The sequence below is a fragment of the Neltuma alba genome, unplaced genomic scaffold, assembly GCF_004799145.2.
Source record: "Neltuma alba isolate B1F8T4 unplaced genomic scaffold, ASM479914v2 tig00012286_pilon, whole genome shotgun sequence".
In the NCBI taxonomy this organism is placed as follows: Eukaryota; Viridiplantae; Streptophyta; class Magnoliopsida; order Fabales; family Fabaceae; genus Neltuma; species Neltuma alba.
The window spans coordinates 52,166-72,931 of record NW_021636807.1 but is presented as its reverse complement, the minus strand read 5'-3'; the positions used below and the strand labels follow the sequence as shown (position 1 = coordinate 72,931).

At 33.7% G+C, this 20,766-nt stretch overlaps 1 protein-coding gene and 2 pseudogenes across 1 annotated transcript; all 3 read left to right on the top strand.

The window, feature by feature from the left end:
* Positions 1 to 2,971: 2,971 nt before the first annotated feature.
* LOC114725884 (rust resistance kinase Lr10-like) lies at positions 2,972 to 5,794 on the top strand. The gene is made up of 3 exons (XM_028912451.1): positions 2,972 to 3,683; positions 4,702 to 5,235; positions 5,313 to 5,794. Exons 1-3 carry the CDS (start codon positions 2,972 to 2,974, stop codon positions 5,792 to 5,794), a joined length of 1,728 nt encoding a protein of 575 aa, XP_028768284.1.
* A 5,952-nt stretch (positions 5,795 to 11,746) lies between these two features.
* On the top strand, positions 11,747 to 13,250 carry LOC114725883 (probable leucine-rich repeat receptor-like protein kinase At1g68400; annotated as a pseudogene).
* Positions 13,251 to 17,460: 4,210 nt separating this feature from the next.
* LOC114725882 (rust resistance kinase Lr10-like) lies at positions 17,461 to 19,677 on the top strand (annotated as a pseudogene).
* The last annotated feature ends 1,089 nt before the right edge of the window (positions 19,678 to 20,766 follow it).

The window sequence follows — 20,766 nt, the reverse complement described above, 5'->3', positions numbered from 1 at the left end:
TTAAGGAAGTTACGTAAGTTAATTAATTATAAAAAATATGATATATTTTTCTAAAATATTATAATAATCTTTCTTAATATCCTCGCTCTCTTTTCTATTTGATTATAGTTGAGGGAGTATCCATAGGGATAATTTAGAAAAAAAAACTGATAAATATGATATAGGTCTTATATTTATGATCAAAATCAACTCATTAATTAGATTCTATATTAAGAATCGGAGGAGTACCTCTACTACAAAATACTATCTCTGGTTTTTAATATAAGAGATGATTAACTAATTAAAGGAGGTTGAAAAAATTAGTTATATTAGTTATTTATAATAAATACATGTTATTTTTTCTAAAATATTTTTACTATGTATTGGCTAAAACTATCATTGTTATAAAGATTATTTTAAAAAAATAAATAAATATAAAAGACAAAGTATATTGAAATTTTATATTTAGGACAAAATAAAAGTTAAACAAAATCTCTTGATCAGAAATAATATTAAATAGCACAACAATTACAAAGAACACTGCTGAAAATGAAAACAGGGATCTGTGACTTCGAAAGAATAGTTAATAAGATAAACATAATTCTGTGTACATACACATTAAGATGAAAATTTTAATAAGTTTGATTTAAAAAATTGGAAAAATTAGGTTTTGAAGTTTTAATAAAAAGAAGATATAACATAAAAAATAATAAAAATTAATCAAAAGCTTTTTTTAATCACATTTCTTCAAGTTTTTAAATTAAGGTCGTCAAAATTTTTCCCCTCCTCTCCTTCCTTCTATTTATCTCGTGTCAAAAGCACCGAGCATAATTGTTTCTTCTTCACTCAAAATCAAAACCTGACCCAAAGTTCTCTCTTTCCATCCTTCTCAGTTACTTTCTCATCCATCCTGCTCGCAACTTTTTAGCTGCTCTCTCATACCTTTTCATCATTAATACATTCTTTTGCCCTCTACTTTTTGTCTTATCTGATTTTGACCCGGAAGATGACCTTTATACTAGCATATTTTTAGGAGAAACCTCTGCAATGAGTTAATGACAGCCCCGTTTGAGATGCTAAATGATCGGTGAACTGTGACAGTTGCACTGGTTAATTAGAGATTCTCGTCGTATATAATGCATGGCCCTCTGTTATCAACTTAACTATTGATCACATGTTTGAAGGTAAACTTATCTAGAAGATATAACCTTAAAAGCCTAACTTTTAAAAATATAGATTTTTGGCTAAAAAATATAGATCATTATTAAACTTAAAATAACATAATTCTAGATTTTCTAGGTCTTCTATTCTCCATCAGGCACACAAAAAAGGAACTGATTATTAGTGTCCTTTTTATTTAGAATACACGTAGTTTGAGCTTCAAGTCTTGCAATGAACTGGAATTGCAATTATTTAAGAGTGTCAAAAAAATGTGATGAATTGAGGATTTGAAAGCCTGACCAGTTCTAGTGTATTTGTTCGATATTTGCTTTCATCAAATACCACAACTTTTTGTGATTTTTAATGTGGAACCAAATACAATAAGTTAAACTTTATTCTTGACGTACAAAAAATAAAAGTTGGCAATGCTTGTGCTTCGGTTGTAAAATCTACAAGATCAAAAGAGTTCAATCTGATTTGATCGTGTCTATTAAGAGAACCTCCTTCGTGTATATTAACTTGAGATTATGAGATGAAACTCAAAATATCTATTAACATGAAGAAGGAAGAAACTCGGAGACACTAATGAGATCTCTAGAAAATTTGGAACATGCCAAAGATTTTTACAACCAAAAAGTGATTGCAATTAATTATAATTTTATAACATCTTATGTTGTTGTTGCACAAGGTTACATATTTATTGTTTCCTGAATCCATATTTGATCAGCATTCCATAGAATTGAGACGCTATTTTCGCAGCATGCATCATAACACGTTTAACCAATCTTCTTTTCGCTGAAACCAGCTTTCCTCTTCTGTGCTTACCATTCTCCTCTCCTCCTTTACCCAAAACTACACCGTTTTAAGTGTAAAAATTGGGGCTGATCCTCTTTCTTTTGTCTTTTTTTCCTTCCTCGAATCAATATTCATTACTCTGAAGTAGCATTCAATATCTTAACATGATTTTTTTAGTGCATTTAATGCTTTAAAATATTTTTTCAGTAGCAACCAGTATCTTATAAATTAAATCTGCAGTATTTTTTTAATAGCACATGGTATTTTAAACTAATTTTAGGATATTAGATGTTGTTATTGAAAAATAATAAAGTAATTGATACATTTAAAAATAGTTCAGTGTACAACTTTTTAAATACCGGATACTACTAAAAAATAATTGTGGGTGAATATACACTAAAAAATTGTGTTTAGGATCTGAATTCACTAAAAATTAGTTTAGCATACTGGGTATTATTGAAAAAATAGTTCAAAGTGCAACATGCTAGATACTGGGCACTACTGAAAAAAAATTTTGGGTGTCAGGTTTACTAAAAATTATTTTAGGATATTAGAAGCTAATAAAAAAAAAATCTGATTCGAGGATATTCGTTTGGAGGGGGAAAACAGAGATCAGCCTTCATTTTTTACCCTCAAAACGGTGTAGTTTTGGGTAGAGGAGGGGAAGAGAATGGTATGGGTGGTGGGGGAAAGCCGGTTCCCCTTTGGCCAAGGACATTTAACCAATCTTCGACTTTAATTTGCAAGTCACCTAAGCTCTGGTGGTGACTAGTTTGCAGTCATGGCATGGAGAGCCCAACCAGATCAGAACAGGGTCATTTTTTGAAATATGGTCCTTGACTGAGTACCTCTTATTTTCTTTCAGGTCTCTTCCACAAAGTCTTGCATGGTAATTTACCAAGTCAACCCGCCCCATCAAAAAATTCAAGTTGGAACTGCGGATTACATACGGCGGAGAAGATAGAAACAGAATCCGAACAGGAATTATTAACTCTTGTTGGAGGCCTCTATTGTTTTGCTAAAAAAGTAGGGAATCATGGCTGTGGTTCTTGAGTTTTGTTTCCTCTTGGTTTCTCATCTTTTACTTCTTTCAGTTGGGTATGGAAATGCGAGTCATATTAAGTGTCTTGGATCTTTTAATTGCGGAGAACTTGGAAGCCTCCAGCTCCCTTTCACCAAGCCAGAATTGCCGGACTGTGGCTTAATGGTTGTTCATAACTGTGATGCTTCAGATAAACCGATTGAACTAGAGAAGAATGGATCAAGATCATTCTTGCAGCTTAAGGCTGTCTTTCTGCAGCAAAGTCTGATTACGGTTTTTGACCAGGATCTACACAATCGTTTGCAATCCAATGGTTCTTGTGAAGCCTTCAACCACAATATCTCAATCCCTGCAAGCTCTCCTTTGATTTCTTTTGATATTAAATACAACATAACCCTGTTTAAATGCAACCACCAACTCAATGTCAGCACCCCCTCTGGTTTTATTAAACATCCCTGTGCAAACTTCGATATCTATCATTACCGCCTGCTCTCTGATCCTCAGCCTCGCAACAAAAGCCATTTCTCATCATGTTCAAATCTTGTGCTTCCAAAAAAAGACCTGCCTGATACCACTGACCTTCAATCGTTCTTATCTGCTCAAATGACTCTGGAGCTACGAATATCTGATGCTTGTGATCAGTGCCACAGCAGCGGAGGCCAATGTCAACTTGACAGGAACAATAACTTCTACTGCGCCAGAGGAGGTATATTCTTTCGAAGTGGTGATTCTTTTTTTTTTTTTTTTTAAACTTAGACAAACATGCAACGAGCTAAATTATGTCTTTAGTTTGATGTTAGCCACTTTTTTTTCCCTTCTTCCGAGTTCAAGTGATTCTCTTGTTTTCTACTACAAAACTTGACTTCGCAATCTTCAAAAACAATAATTACGGACGAAATTTAATATCGGATTTTATAAATTCTGTCACAAAAGTTATAAAAAAAAAACGTCATTAGTTGATTAGTTGTGGAATTTGGTCGCTAAACCGATTTATGACGGAAATTTTATGACTAAATTTTATCACTAATTCATTACTTTTTTTTTGTAGTTCATATATTTGATATCCTCGACTTCACATGTTCAAAAATACAGTTTTCATTTTCTTTTATCGTTTTCGTTAAATTCAATTTTATATAAAATATGTTTGCAATGTTTTATGAGTCTCTTATCATTGTGACTTCATTTTTAAAGATAAAAGATGACACCATGTTTCTGGCAGAATAAAGGTGTGATTTTTTTTTTTGGTGATTATACAAATATATCCAACATGATTTCTCTATTTTTCTGACATAAAAATAGAATCATTTTCTGAAGGCTAACTAATTATTTTAATTTTGACTTCGGCTTAATTCTTGCTTTGATTGCAGAGCGTAGGGGAAAAATTTTCAAGGTGGTACTTGGACTAGGTAAATTTACACAATCATTTAGTTCATTTCATGCTTATAAATTGTAAATTTAAATCCATCCAATTCGAGTTTCATCTTCTTTTTTAGCTGTTTAATTTCCATCAATTTATCACTTTTAGATAATAATTCACAACAGAGATTTTCTTTTCTTTTTGATCAGGTCATAAAAAAAGTAGTCCATCTAATCAGTTTACCACTTATAAACATAGTTGAAACAGTCTTTACGGAAACAATAGGATAGCTAATCAGTATTTATGTTACTCACTAATGCCATAAAATTTTGCAAAATCTCACCTCTTCTAATCTTGTTAATCACAGTTTTGGCAGCTGTAACAGTAGGAGTTTTTGTTCTTATAATCTACTTGTTTAGAAGGACATTATTCCGAAAAAACAAATCTAAAACTCATCGAGATTTTGAGGCCTTTCTAAAGAGTCATGGATCACTTGCCACAAAAAGATATAGCTACTCGGAGATAAAGAAAATGACCAGTTGTTTCAAAGAAAAATTAGGGCAAGGAGGCTATGGAAGTGTGTTCAAAGGGAAGTTAACGGACAAATCTCTAGTTGCTGTGAAGGTTTTGAATGAAACAAAAGGTAACAGAGAGGAATTCATCAACGAGGTAGCAAGTATAAGCAAGACTTCTCATGTTAACATCGTCACTCTTTTAGGATTTTGTTTTGAAGGGTCCAAGAAGGCACTTATTTATGAGTTTATGGCTAATGGATCATTAGAGAAATTCATCTTTGAAAATGAAGCAAACCTCCTGAATGATAATCTCCAACTGAGCTGTGAAATATTGCATCAAATTGCAGTCAGTGTTGCACGAGGATTAGAGTATTTGCACAAAGGATGTAACACTCGGATATTACATTTCGACATAAAACCTCACAATATTTTATTGGTGAGAACTTTTACCCAAAGATCTCAAACTTTGGACTAGCTAAAATATGCCTAAGAAATGAGAGTGTGGTATCTATGACGTGTGCTCGAGGAACCATAGGATATATTGCTCCCGAGGTAATTTCTAGAAATTTTGGTGTAGTCTCTCACAAGTCAGATGTTTATAGTTTTGGGATGATGATTCTTGAAATGGTTGGAGGAAGAAGGAATGTCAACGTCAATGTTGATAATAGCAGTGAAATATATTTTCCTCATTGGATTTACAAGCGGCTAGAATTGAATGAAGAACTTGCGCTGAGGAGCATTGGAAATGAAGGTGACAAAGAGAGGATAAGACAAATGGTGATCACAAGCTTATGGTGCATACAAACTAACCCTTCAGACCGTCCAATGATGAGTAAAGTGGTGGAGATGCTTGAAGGCAGAGTTGAGACCTTGCAAGTTCCACCAAAACCTTACTTATCATCTCTTTCAGCATCACCATGCCATTCGTCTTCCTCAACTCACTGACTCCATAGTTTTTATGCTATGGGGCATTTTCATTAAGTCATGATTACTTAAAGGCCGAAGTGTTTATGTTTCCATGTGTGCTTGTTATTTTCTGATAAGACTCTGCTAATGTATTGAAGTTTGCCATGCATAGACAACAAGAACATTGTAATGCTTGTGGACTTGTCTTGCGGCCTTTTCTGTCTATATTGTTAATTTATATCATTCCTTAGTAATGTTTCTGTGAATGCTTGTTAGTTTCTGATAACGTCTTTGCTATTGGGCTTTTTCATTGATGCTTAATACTCTCTCTGGGGCTCATATGTTTCTGTTTCTATGCATGCTTCTTATTTATGGAGTTATGATTTGTAAATAAGATCTTTGCTTACCTGTAGAAGCTGTCGTGTATTGACATCAAGAACGTGGTAATGCTTTTAGACTTAAGGAAAAGAAACAGACAAACGGAGATGTCTTAAGTGTGGCAATGTAAATATTCTGCAATTGTCCGAAACTTTCAATTTGAAAATGTTCTGCTATGGCAACATATTTCCCCAATTTTCGCTGTCTGTTTCCAAGTCCAAGATGGATAGCTTTTAGATTTTGACTAAATTTTTGCTACAAATTGACAAGATGACTATTTAGTAATAGTGAATACACCAAGTGGAATTGTAACATGGAGACGTCCAGTTGGAAAGAAAGAGCAACCTAGTTGGAAAATTTTAATTAATTTGCACAGTTTTATGGCTATTGAAAATGTCAAAGGTTGGTTGGAATACATAAAGATTCAGTTGAAAAATAACGGTAATCTAGTTGGAAAAGCTTGCGCTCTGGCTAGACTTGGACTGAATTTTTACAGTAAACTAAAATTATGAGTATTTTCTACTTTGCAAGTATTGTTAGCGTAGGTTTTTAGTTCCAACGACTGTATGCGTTAACTGTGGTTTACATTCCGACTATGAACTATGCGAAGTTGTTGAATATATAAAGAGAAAAAAGATTCAAACTCAGGTTGGGAATGCATAGAGATTCAGTTGAAAAATAACTCCATTGAAAAATTTTAAGCTCTAAAGACTAGATGTTTGCTATAAAATGATACAACGGCTATTGAAAATATCATATATGGGTTGAAAATAGTGGATATTCAGTTGGAAATCAAAGATAATCCGCTTTAAAGTGTTTTGAGAGGTCTCACAAACCTAGAACAAAAAAAAAAGGCAATTGAAATAAAATGAGAATGCCCTTTAGTATTGTGAGCAATGTGGGTGTGTGTGTGTTTTTTTTTTACCCAGGCTAATAGAACGGATGCCATCGGAAAAAAAAATTTAAGCGTAGTGCAGGCTCAAATTTCTGGAGCGGAGGGGAACCCATGTGCCGATAATATAATAAAATTATTGATATGCTTCTGATGAGTTATGCAACAGAAATCCGGCCATTTATTTGGCCATCCTAGGATTACTCGCAGATTACATAAGCTTCCGATTACTATTATCAAACGTGTATTATAAAAAAGAATCAACATATTGGTTTTTAGATTTCTGGTATAAGCTGACTTCTAATACAAGAAAATTATTCACCTTAAAGTGGTGTGTACTTCAACAGTTTGCATGTGAGTGCAAGGATGATATCACTGGACTTCTCTCTCTACCACAACAACAAAAAATTCACACATGCGTGTTGAAGAAACTTGGGATTCTTGATGCACCTAGACTCCCCAGAAGAAGAAAATATTAGTGTTGCCATCAAGATTTGTTTTCAAGGTTTGTTGGACGAAACGTTTATGATATTGGGCTTTTGCTTTTTGGCGAGAGAGTTTAGAAAGAGGATGGATAAAGAGAGACATTGGGATTTTGGTTTTCGATGAGAAAGTTTAAAGAGGAAGATGGATGAAGAGGCTAGGAGTTGGTGGGGTCTGGGTTGTGGAGAGGAGAATGATTAAAGACGTTTTGGGAAAGAGAGCAGGAAAGTGAGGGGTTGTTGGAGGTTGATGTTAGGATAAAACAATGCTCTGAAGACGATGCTGTGGTGGTCTCTTTAATGGACTTCTTAACAGAAGGACCAATAAGTCTAACAGAAAACTTAAAAAGATCTAATAAAAAGAAAAAATAATTCAAGAATTTGCTTTAAAATTGGAGAAAACTATAAGGATTGGGAGATTAATTTTTCCTACTATAATAATTTCATTAATATTTTTACACTTGAGTTTTAAAACTTGGATACAGGGGAAGCGAGGAAGTAAAGGATGGGTGTGGGGATTGACCTTGGGATTAAATGTGCTCTCAAGACAACACTGTGATGTCTTTTTAACAAACTTTTTAACAGAAGGACGAATAAATCTAACAAAAAAAAAACTTAAAGGATCTAATAAAAAGAAAAAATAATCTAGGTACCTGATTCAAAATTAAAGAAAACTGTAAGAATTGGGAGATTAATTTTCCCAAATAGTATATATAAATCAAAGCATTTCTAATTGAGTTATTAAGAGTTTTAAGTAGCTTATTGGGTTTTTTCCCCCCTCTTAATTTCCTATTTTATGATTTTTCAACTTATCTTTTATCATTTCCAACTATTTTTTGCAATATTTCCAACTAATGCTCCAACTTTTACTACTAATATAGACGACCAGATCTGGCATTTGATATATACGATGAAGGGTGTGCTTGGATTGGCGTTGGACAAAACTGACTTTTAGCCTAACTGACTTTTGTAACTAAAATTAAAGTAAAAGTCAGTTAGTGTAATGCGATTTATGTTTAGATAGGTGCTTATAAAAAGTCAGTTGGAAAAATAAAATTTTTTTAGATGATTAATAGAAAAGTGAGTTCAGTTGTAAAATGACTGAAAATGACATAGACTTTATTGAATAGTAATGTTGGATATTTTATGTTTTTAACGTGATAATAGTTTAAAAAAATACCTAAAATTATTATGATAAAATAAAAATAGTTTATTTGTGAGATTATAAAATAAAAATATTTGCTGCCGAGAAAAATTTGAAAACACATTGTATATAATTAATTAAATAGATATAATGGACAAATTAAAAAATACAAATTAAAAAAATAATAAATAATATAAATGTGTTGTTTAGTGTTGGTAAGAAAAAAAAATAAATGTGTTGGCCTGCACAGGTATCGCCAACAAGGGACATGAAGGGAAAAAAAAATTAGTGGGTCCAACTCATTGCAACGCAGCCGAAGGCAAAAGTTAGAAAAAGTTTCATTGGATAAAAGTCAGTTTGAAGTGGGGGTGGCGATGGAACAAAACGCTATCCCAAACAATCTTTTTCTTCAAAAAACTCTCCAACCCAGGTTTCACGCTTTCCAATATGCGTTTTGCAGGCTAAACGATAATCCAAACATAGCCGAAGAAAACTTTTACATATGACATGGACAATGGATTTTTTTTTGTAGGCACGTGTGTAACATCCTAAATATTATTTTAATATAAAAATTATTACTACTTCCGGTTTTTAATATAAGAACCTGTTTGATTTTTATTTTGGTTTTAAATATAAAATCTCAATCCACTTTGTCTCTCGTATTTATACTTTTTTTTTCCAAAGTAGTAGCTCTTCTAATAATAAGAGTTCTAGTCAATACAATTAATTAGTAACGATATTTTAGGAAATACAACAGCTATTTAAGACAAATAACTAACTCAACTTACTTCCTTAATATTTTCAAATTAGTCAACTGGCTCTTATAACTAGGACTAAAGATAGTATTTCAAATTTTTTTAAAAAATTAATTAAATAATATAAAATAATAATATTTTATTATTATAAAATAATAATAATTTGTTATAAAAAACCTAGAGTTTGATGGAAATGCTGGGTGTTTTTTTAATTCCAGTGACAAGAAATAATATCCCCCACCAAGTGCTTGATTTTTTTGTTTCACATCTTCCAAGCTAATGTGATTCCTTCTTAAAAGTATAGTTGCTTCATGCTACCGCCGGATCAAGCCCCAAAAAAAAAAAAATCTCCGCTTTTTAATATAAAAATTAATTAACTAATTTAAATAGATTAAAAAATTAATAAAATTAGTTATTTGTAATAAATAGATATTATCTTTTTTAAAATATTTTTCAAAATATTTTTCTGATAATATATATTAGTTAGAATATATTATTTGATAAAATATTTAATATATATAACTATTATTAGGATTACTTTATCAAAATATGGATAAATATAAAAAAATAAATAAATTAGGGTGTTATATTTAATACTAAATTAAATATTAAATTAACTATTATACTAAGCAATTGACCCCTTAGGGCCTGTTTGGTTTGAGGGGAGAGTAAGGGAGGGGTAGGGGAGGGGAGGGGAGGGGAGGTTTTATCCTCACCTTGTTTAGTTTGATTAAAATAGAAGGGAGGGGAGGATATTTAATGATCCCTTGTTTGGTTCAAGGAGGGAGAAGAGGAATAGTAATAATCAATTTACTATTTTACCCTTACATATTAGTTTATGTTTTTTTATTGATATATTATATAAATTAATTTACATCTTAATTTAAATTATATAATTTAATAAAAATTCAGTCTTATCATGTTAATATGTGTATTAAAAAATTGGTACATTAATTTTTTATTCTAATTAGTATAATAATATATTTAAAATAATCAAATTAACAAATTTTATATGGTCTAAGAAAAATGAAATTTTATTCTTTTAGGCTATCTTTTTTTGCAGCTTTAAAAATATATTTAATAAATAATATATTTATAAAAAATAATTTTATAACATTATAATTTTTTATTTAAATAATTTTTATTTTTAAATATTTTTATAATATATTTTTAATTATAATAACGTATTTTTTTATTTTTTACTTAGGATAATATATTTTTTATTCGAAATAAATATTATAATAATATATTTTATGGGTAGAAGTGGAATATTAAAAAATCTATAAGGGTATAATGGTCCAAAAATTTGACTCCCTTTCAAAAACCCTCAATTTGGAGGGGAGCTAAAATGGGGAAATGTTCCCTTCCCTCCCCTCCAACCAAACATACCCTTAGGACTTCAAAAGGGTAATACTTAAAGTTAAAAGAAGATATTTATTAGAAATTGCTGAGCACGGCTGAAAAATGATGAGAGGTTTTCTTGGTTGAAAGGATGAAAAATTACTTAAAAACAAAAAAAAAAAATCATAAAAGCGAGTTGCAAATAATTCTTAACATATTTTTTGGCAGGATTTTAAAATTTAAAAAAATCACTTGTTAACCCAATTAATCTCGTAGCAAAACAATAATCCATTTTCAAGATAATTAAATTTATCTAAAAGTATATTTTTTATACGGCATCACATTAATTATATATTACATCCTTTTCTTTTGCTCTTATTTAATATTCAGGTAGAAAAGTATAATTTTTTAATTTTTAAACTAAGTTAATAAATTTCAAAATTTCCTCTGATTAAGAAGAATGTTAGAAATAATTTATGAATAAGATTGTACGGATTATTGTTTTGATTAAAACTTATTCTGTACTTTTATATTTGAAACACCTAAACATAAAAAGAATAATATTTACATCAAATTTTTTTATATCCATTATGTTAAATTCTCCAGTCACCTATAACTATGGGTACTATTTTTAAAATATTAACATTTAATTATAAACTCATATAAAGAAATATTAAGACACATGGTACTTAATATAATAAATATGAGTAATTTGATTTAAATATTCTTTAATTTAAAAAGATCAAGCGATGCTCATTATTGCTTGTGGTTGTGGAGCCCGGGGGCGCGCGGTTTGATCTTCCGTCTATCTTTGCAGGCCCCCGCAGCTGTTCTTAAAAGGATGGTATCGTCTTTTCACATGCAGCTCCACTGCCTCAAAAACTATTAATTTAATTAAAAAGTAGCATATAGTCGTTCCTATATCTAACTCATTCATCGCTCAAACGACAAACGAGCCCCGTTTTCCGCTTGCTCTGTCTCTGCATCTCTACTGCGGCAATGGCGGCACCCTTTTACTTGGCTACTTTCTTCTCTTCACTTTTCCACCTTCTTCTTCTTGTTCAGAGCTCCAAAAACCCCGACTTGGAAGCTCTCATGGCTTTTAAAACTTCTTCAGACACGTTCAACAGGCTCTCAACTTGGAACTCCAGTACTGATCCTTGTATTCTTGGTCCGGCGTGTATTGCCTCCATAACAGAGTCTCGCGTCTAATTCTCGAAGACCTCGATCTCCGAGCTTCTTTCGAACATTTGACTTCTTTAACTCAGCTTCGAGTCCTGAGCCTGAAGCGAAACCGCCTCTCCGGTCCCATCTCGAGTCTCTCCAATTTCACGGCCATGAAACTTTTGTATCTCTCTTACAATGAGTTTTCCGGTGGCTTCCCGGCGACTGTTACGTCGCTTTTCCGCTTGTACCGTCTTGATCTGTCACACAATAACTTGTCCGGCGAGATTCCCGCGACGGTCAACCATTTGACCTGCGTTCTCACTCTCCGTCTAGACGAGAACCGTTTCTCCGGCGACGTTCCTAGTCTTAACCTTCCTAACCTTCAAGACTTCAATGTCTCTGGCAATCGACTCTCCGGCCAAATACCCAAGTCACTGTCGGGTTTCCCCGAATCGAGTTTCGCTCGAAGTCCGTCTCTTTAAGGAGCTCCGATGCAGAAATGTGCCAACTTTGCGGCTGAACCCAGCAAACCTGGATCTGAATGAGCCATTGCGTCGCCATTAACGCCACGAAGCAACCCAAGAACACCAACTATATCGTCCGCATCGTGCTCAATGGCTGTAAACTAAGCAACTCCTCCCAGAAAATCCAATTCATCAGCAAAAATAAGCCCTATGGCTCTCATCGCCGTTATTCTTGGCGACATTGTGGTTCTCACAGTGGTCTCCCTTCTGCTGTACTGCTACTTGTGGCAAAACTACGCCGCGAAATTGAAGGACGGAAAAGGTTCGAAGCTAATGGAGAGCGAGAAAATCGTGTATTCATCGAGCCCGTATCCGGTTCGATCGGGTTTGAAAGGGGTCGAATGGTGTTCTTCGAAGGGGTAAAGAAATTTGAGCTGGAGAATTTGCTTCGAGCTTCAGCGGAAATGCTGGGAAAAGGTGGGTTCGGGACGGCGTACAAGGCGGTTCTGGATGACGGAAGTGTCGTCACCGTCAAGAGGCTCAAAGAAGCTCAGATTGGAGGGAAGAAAGAGTTCGGGCAGCACATGGAAATTCTGGGAAGACTGAGACATCCAAACATTGTTAATTTGAGAGCTTACTATTTTGCCAGAGACGAGAAGTTGCTGGTATCTGATTACATGCCCAATGGAAGCTTGTTCTGGCTTATTCATGGTACGTCAATTTCAGGATGTGGGTGCAGGGGAACTTATTGTTCCAATACCGTATGTCAAATAAGTGAAGGTATCATTATTTGGAGATAATATCTCCTACTTTCAAGCTTTAATTCTTAAGCCTATGCATGCTGTTAGCTCTGTCTTCAGGATGAAACCTGACACCGTTCCTATGTTATAGCTGTCAAATGCTGGTGGGAGGCTTATAATTGCTTTTAATGGCATCTGGGATGCTCTATCCTCAGAAATGGCTGCAAAATCTTGTCGGGGTTTGCCTGCTGAACTTGCTGCTAGGCAGGTTGTGAACGTAACATGCTTCATAATGCTTTCTGCTAATTTTTGTCAAGCCAATATTTCTTAGACTGAGGTTTGACTTAAGATTCATGTTCAACATATTACATATCTGACATTTGTGCTCATATTCATGAATGCTCAAGTCTGTAATTATTCCCCTTGTCATTCAGGAAGCATTAAGGACAAGAGGTTTAAGGGATGATACACTTGCATAGTAGTTGACGTAATTCCTCCTGATAATGGATTGCCACCGCCTCCTCCCCCCAAAAAGCAGAGTAAACTGAGAGCTTTATTATTCAGGAAGAAATCCAGTGATTCTGCTAGCAAGCTATCAAAGAGGCTTGCAGCTGTTAATATAGAAGAGGAATTGTTTGAAGAAGGATCAGCAATGCTCGCTGAAAGGTAATCTCACATTCTTTGAGGTAAAAGTTTTAATTTTTGGAGGGATCATGCAAATCTCATGGCAATGACCTGCACCATGGTTTCCTTCTTCGAACATTTGTTTGAAATTTGATATAAGGAAAAAGAAGAGAGACAGATAAAAGGGATGATCTTTTAAGGGGAACAAAAAAGAGAGAGAGAGTGGAAGTTACTCAATTTTTGAGCAGTTTTGAATGAGAGCTGTATTTTAGATGTGATTTTAAGATGCAGATTATAAACTTTTGAAATAGAAAACTTGTAGGGGCCTTTAGAGATTTGAGCTTTATCTTCTCTCTTTTATAGGGCCTCATATTTTTATGTACTGTGTAAACAAACGCTTAAGCACTGAGCATAATTATCTCCTCACTCAAAACGTGAACCTAAGTTGTCTCTTTTCATCCTTCTCAAGTATTTTATTTACACATCCACTTTTTCCTCCTACCTTTCATCATTACTGCATTCTTTTGCCCCTCTACTTTTTGTCTTATCTGATTTTTGACCTCTACCTTTCGTCCCATTTTCTGCCGCTCGGCCGCTCTCCTCTATCTTTTCCAAGGAAAAAAAAAAACCGAATGGGATATTAAATCAGTGGTTTAAGAGCTAGTGAAGCAGATCAAGGTTAACTCAGATCAAACTGTTCATACTAGAATAATATAGTTTAATTAAAAATAACAAAATATAATAACATTAATAATCACTAATAACAAATACAAGGACAACACTAGTTTGATTCTAATAATAATAAAGTATAATAATTTTGAGAATTTTAATCTTTACAATTCCTTAATAATTAAAATTAGTAATTATTGATATCAAAATCATCATTAAAATTTATTTAACTCTATAATGATGAAGACATTAGGAGCTGAATGGGGAAAAATGGGACTGATAGCAATGTAATTATCCAAATCAGTTCATTACTGGTTTTGACCGAGTTGATACTAGTTCAATTCTTGACCGGTTCGGTATTTTGATCGAACCATTGCCGGTTCATCGATTTTCTGATTGAACTAACCAGTTCGGCTCTTTTTTTTTCCCCCTCACTGATCTTTTCTTCCATGTGTCTTGGTGGCACTAGTTGGTCTCAGCACAATGTGATCATCTTAGCGAGATAGAGCAACAGAACATATATACTTCCTTCATTCTACAATATAAATCACTTTAACTTATTAAATATGTTTGAAATTAACTTTTTTTCAAATTTTTTTTTAAACTTTACCCGTATTAAATAGAGTTGTGAAGAAGGGGGGAAAACATAAAGAGTTATATTTATGCATTAATTACAAGAAAAATTGACAAATAAAAATTAAATACTCTCTAGGTGACTTATATTTTTGACTAAGCCATTCTTTTAGAAACGACTTATGTTACGAATAAGTTGTTGGTTGAAATGGCAAGTGACTTCACCTCCACAAGAACGAGGACACCAGTTTAAATCTTGAGGAGCACACCTCTTGGGAGAGTTTTAAAGTTGACGTTCTTGATCCGACAGAAATTAGTTTCAATCCCAAAATGACTTGGGGATATTCTGAATTATACCCAAAAAAAAAAAGAAGACGACTTATATTGTGGACCGAATAGGGTGTGGGTCTGTGTATTTGTATGGAATAAAAATTTAAATTTTATTTGAAAAACTTAATTCCTGGGAAGCACCGTGTGTGCTCTAATCAAATCATAAGATGCATACCATAGCCGAAACTCTTAGGAGAAACCTCTAAAATGACTGTTACATCGGTGACGCTAGTTGATAGGTGAATTGTGATAGTTGCATTGGTTAGAGATTCCCGTTGTATACTAGACATGGTCCTCTGTTACCCCTTAGCTCTTGATCACAGGCTTGAAACTAAACTTATTTGAGATACTATCTTAAAAGCCTGACTTTTAAAATAAAGATCATTATTACGCATAAAATAACATAACTAAATTCTAGATTTTCTAGGTATTCCATTCTTCATCAGGCGCACAAGAAGGGAACTGATTATTAGCGTCCTGTCTATTTCGATTACAAGTAGTTTGAGCTTCGAGTCTTGAAATGAACTAGAATTACAATTATTTAAGAGTGTCAAAAAATGTGATGAATTGAGGATGTCAAAGCCTGACCAGCTACAGTGTATTTGATTTTACATTTGCTTTCATCAAATGCCATAATTTTTTTGCGGTTTTCAAGGTGAATCCAAATACAACAAGTTAAGGTTTGATTCCTGACATTCAAAAATAAGTTAGCTATGCCTTGTGCTTGACTTGTAAAATCTGTAGCCTGTAGGACCAAAAGAGTACAGTTCACATAAGATTTGATTGTCTATTAAGAGAACCTCCCTAGTGTATATTAACTTGAGATTGTAAGATGAAAATGAAAATACCTATTAAGATGAATGCTAAAGAAACTTGGAGACACTAATGAGATCTCTAGGAAAATTGGGAACATGCTAAAGATTCTACAAGCAAATAGTGATTTTGATGGACAGATAGATACAGAGACAAAGCATTGCCGCGTTGATTAATTATAATTTTCTCGCATGTCATGTTGTTTTCACACAAAAAGGAACAATTTTGCAAGGTTACATATTTATTGTTTCATGAAACCATATTTGATAAGCATTCCATGCAATTATAAGGCTACTTTCGCAGCACGCAGCATAACTGGTTCAAACAAAATTTAATTTCCTGGTCAAAGTCCGTACAAAACACGTTTAGCTAGTCTTCACCTTCAATTTGCAAGTCAACACTGAACGCAATGAGGTCCTCCGCTAATTTTAGTCCCCACTTAACTACCGGTGGTGACTAATGTGCAGTCATGGTAGGGAGAGCTTCGACCAGATCAGAACAGTGTCATTTTTTGAAATATGGTCCTTCACTGAGTACCTCTTATTTTCTTTCAGGTCTCTTTCACAAAGTCTTGCATTGTAATTTACCAAGTCAACACGCGCCATCAAACAATTCAAGTAGGAACTGTGGATTACATACTGCGGAGAAGGTAGAAACGGAATTTGAACAGGAATTATTAACTCTTGTTGGAGGCCTCTATTGTTTTGCTAAAAAAGTAGGGAATCATGGCTGTGGTTCTTGAGTTTTGTTTCCTCTTGGTTTCTCATCTTTTACTTCTTTCAGTTGGTTGTGGAAATGCGAGGCATGTTAAGTGTCCTGGATCTTTTAATTACGGCGATCTTGGGAGCCCCCAGTTCCCTTTCATCGATCTAGAATTCCCGGACTGGGGCTTAATGGTGGTTCACAACTGTGATGCTTCAAATAAACCGATTGAACTAGAGAAGAATGGATCAAGATCATCCTTGCAGCTTAAGGGTGTCTTTCTGCAGCAAAGTCTGATTATGGTTTTTAACCAGGATCTACACAATCGTTTGCAATCCAAAGGTTCTTGTGAAGCCTTCAACGACAATATCTCAATCCCTGCAAGCTCTCCTTTGATTTCTTTTGATATTAAATACAACATAACCCTGTTTAAATGCAACCACCAACTCAATGTCAGCACCCCCTCTGGTTTTATTAAACATCCCTGTGCAAACTTCGATCTCTATCATTACCGCCTACTCTCTGATCTTCAACCTCACCGAAAAAGCCGTTTCTCAGCATGTTCAAATCTTGTGCTTCCAAAAAAAGACTTGCCTGATAGCACTGACCTTGAATCGTCCTATCTGCTCAAATGACTCTGGAGCTACGATTATCTGATGCTTGTGATCAGTGTCACAACAATGGAGGCCAGTGTCAACTTCACACGAACAATAACTTCTACTGCGCCAGAGGTGGTATATTCTTTCGAAGTGGTGATTTTTTTTTTTTTAAACGTAGACAAATATGCAACGAGCTAAATTATGTCTTTAGTTTGATGTTATTCACTTTTTCCCCCCTTCTTCCGAGTTCAAGTGATTCTCTTGTTTTCTACGACAAAACTTGACTTCGCAATCTTCAAAAACAATAATTACGGACGAAATTTAATATCAGATTTTATAAATTCTGTCACAAAAGTTTAAAAACAAAAAAACCGTCACTAGTTGATTGGTTATAGAATTTGGTCGCTAAACCGATTTATGACTGAAATTTTATGACTAAATTTTATCACGAATTCATTACTTTTTTTTTTTTGGTAGTTCATATATTTGATATCCTCGACTTCATATATTCAAAAATAGAGTTTTTATTTTCTTTTATCGTTTTCGTTAAATTCAATTATATATCAAATAAGTTTGCAATGTTTTATGAGTCTCTCATCATTGTGACTTTCTTTTCAAAGATAAAAGATGACACCATGTTTCTGGCAGAATAAAGATGTGATTTTCTTTTTTTGTGATTATACAAATATATCCAACATGATTTCTCTATTTTTCTGACATAAAAATAGAATCATTTTCTGAAGGCTAACTAATTATTTTTATGTTGACTTCTGCTTAATTCTTGCTTTGATTGCAGAGCGTAAGGGAAAAATTTTCAAGGTGGTACTTGGACTAGGTAATTTACACAATCATTTAGTTCGTTTCACGCTTATAACTTTTAAATTTTAAACTTACATCTGTCTGTTTTGAGTTTCATCTTCATTTTTAGCTATTTAATATCCATCAATTTATCACGTTTAGATAATAATTCAAAACAAAGATTTTTCTTTCTTTTTGATCAAGTCATAAAACAAGTAGTCTATCTAATCAGTTTACCACTTATAAATATAGTTAAAAGAGTCCTTACGGAAACAATAGGATAGCTAATCAGTATTTATGTTACTTATTCATGCCATAAAATTTTGCATAATCTCACCTCTTCTAATCTTATTAATCACAGTTTCTGCAGCTGTAATAGTGGGAGTTTTTGTTCTTATAATCTACTTGTTTAGAAGGATATTGTTCCTGAAAAACAAATCTAAAACTCATCGAGATTTTGAGGCCTTTCTAAAGAGTCATGGATCACTTGCAACGAAAAGATATAGCTACTTGAAGATAAAGAAAATGACCAGTTGTTTCAAAGAAAAGTTAGGGCAAGGAGGCTATGGAAGTGTGTTCAAAGGGAAGTTAATGGACAAATCTCTAGTTGCTGTGAAGCTTTTGAAAGAAACAAAAGGTAATGGAGAGAAACTCATCAACGAGGTAGCAAGTATAAGCAAGACTTCTCATGTTAACATTGTCACTCTTTTAGGATTTTGTTTATAAGGGTCCAAGAAGGCACTTATTTATGAGGTTATGGCTAATGGGTCATTAGAGAAGTTCATCTTTGAAAATGAAGCAAACCTCCTTAATGGTAATCTCCAACTAAGCTGTGAAGTATTGCACCGAATTGCAGTAGGTGTTGCACGAGAACTAGAGTATTTGCATAGTGGATTTAACACTCGGATATTGCATTTTGACATAAAGCCTCAACATTTTGTTAGATGAGAACTTTAGCCCAAAGATCTCAGACTTCGTACTAGCTAAAATATGCTTTTGAAATGAGAGTGTTGTATCCATGACAGGTGCTAGAGTAACCATAGGATATATTGCTCCCAAGGTATTTTCTAGGAATTTTGGAGTTGTCTCTCAAAAGTCAGATGTTTATAGCTTTGGGATGATGATTTTTGAAATGGTTGGGGGATGAAGGAATGTGAATGTCAATTGATAGTAGCAGTGAAATATATTTTCCTCATTGGATTTACAAGCGTCTAGAATTGAATGAAGACCTTGCCCCGAGGAGTACTAGAATTGAAGGTGACAAAGAGAGGATAAGACAGATGGTGATAACTAGCTTATGGTGCATACAAACTGACCCTTCAAATTGTCTAGTGATGAGTAAAGTGGTGGAGATGCTTGAAGGCAGAGTTGAGCCCTTGCAAGTTCCACCAAAGCCTTACTTATCATCTCCTTCAACATCACCATGCTCTTCTTCTTCCTCAACTCATTGACTCCATAGTTTTTATGCTATGGGGTGTTTTCATTAAGTCATGATTACTCAAAGGCCCATATATTTTTGATTCTGTGCGTGCTTGTTATTTTCTAATAAGACTCTGCTAATACACTGAATTTTGCCATGTACAGACAACAAGAACATTGTGATGCTTGTGGACTTGTATTGTGGCCTTTTCTGTCTATATTGTTAATTTATGTCATTCCTGGGTAATGTTTCTGTGAATGCTTGTTAGTTTCTGATAAGATCTCTGCTATTGGGCTTTGTCATTGATGCTTGATACTCTTCCTGGGCCTCAAATGTTTCTATTTCTGTGCATGCTTCTTATTTTCCGGAGTTATGATTTGCAAATAAGATCTTTGCCTACCTGTAGAAGCTGTCATGTATTGACATCAGGAACGTGGTAATGCTTTTAGACTTGTATTTTGTTAACTTCTCTCTTTACTGTGAAAATTCTATCAATGTTGCCTATTAAGAAAAAGAAACAAACAAATGGAGATGTCTGAAGTGTGGTAATGTAAATATTGTGCGATTCTCCGAAGCTTTCAATTTGAAAATGTTTTGTTATGGCAACATATTTCCCCGATCTTTGTTGTCTATTTCCAAGTCCATGCAAATGACTATTTAGAAGTAGTGAGATACCCAAGATGGATAACTTCCAGATTTTGACTAAATTTTTGCTACAAACTGAAAAATTGACTACTTAGAAATAGTGAACATACCAAGTTGAATTGTAGTATGAAGACGTCCAATTGGAAAATAAGAGTAACCTGGTTGGAAAATTTTAATCAAGTTCCACGCTTATACTAGTTTTTTTGGCTATGTCAAAGGTTGGTTGGAATACATAAAGATTTAGTTGAAAAATAAAAGTAATCTAGTTGGAAAAGTTTGCGCTCTAGCTAGACTTGGACTGAATTTTTACAATAAACTAAAGTTATGAGTATTTTCTACTTTGCAAGTATTGTTAGTGTAGGTTTAGTTCCAATGACCGTATGCTTTAATTGTAGTTTTACATTCCGACTGTGGGCCATGCGGACCATGCGTAAGGTGCTGAATATATTTAAAAAAAAAAAAAAAATTCAAAGGC

Excerpts from the sequence above, each read along its gene's own strand:
- LOC114725884 (XM_028912451.1), top strand. The coding sequence starts at position 2,972 with ATGGCTGTGGTTCTTGAGTTTTGTTTCCTCTTGGTTTCTCATCTTTTA. Across the intron at positions 3,684-4,701 it reads CTTCTACTGCGCCAGAGGAG|TTTTGGCAGCTGTAACAGTA; the intron begins GTATATTCTTTC and ends TGTTAATCACAG. Across the intron at positions 5,236-5,312 it reads AGAGTATTTGCACAAAGGAT|ACTTTGGACTAGCTAAAATA; the intron begins GTAACACTCGGA and ends CAAAGATCTCAA.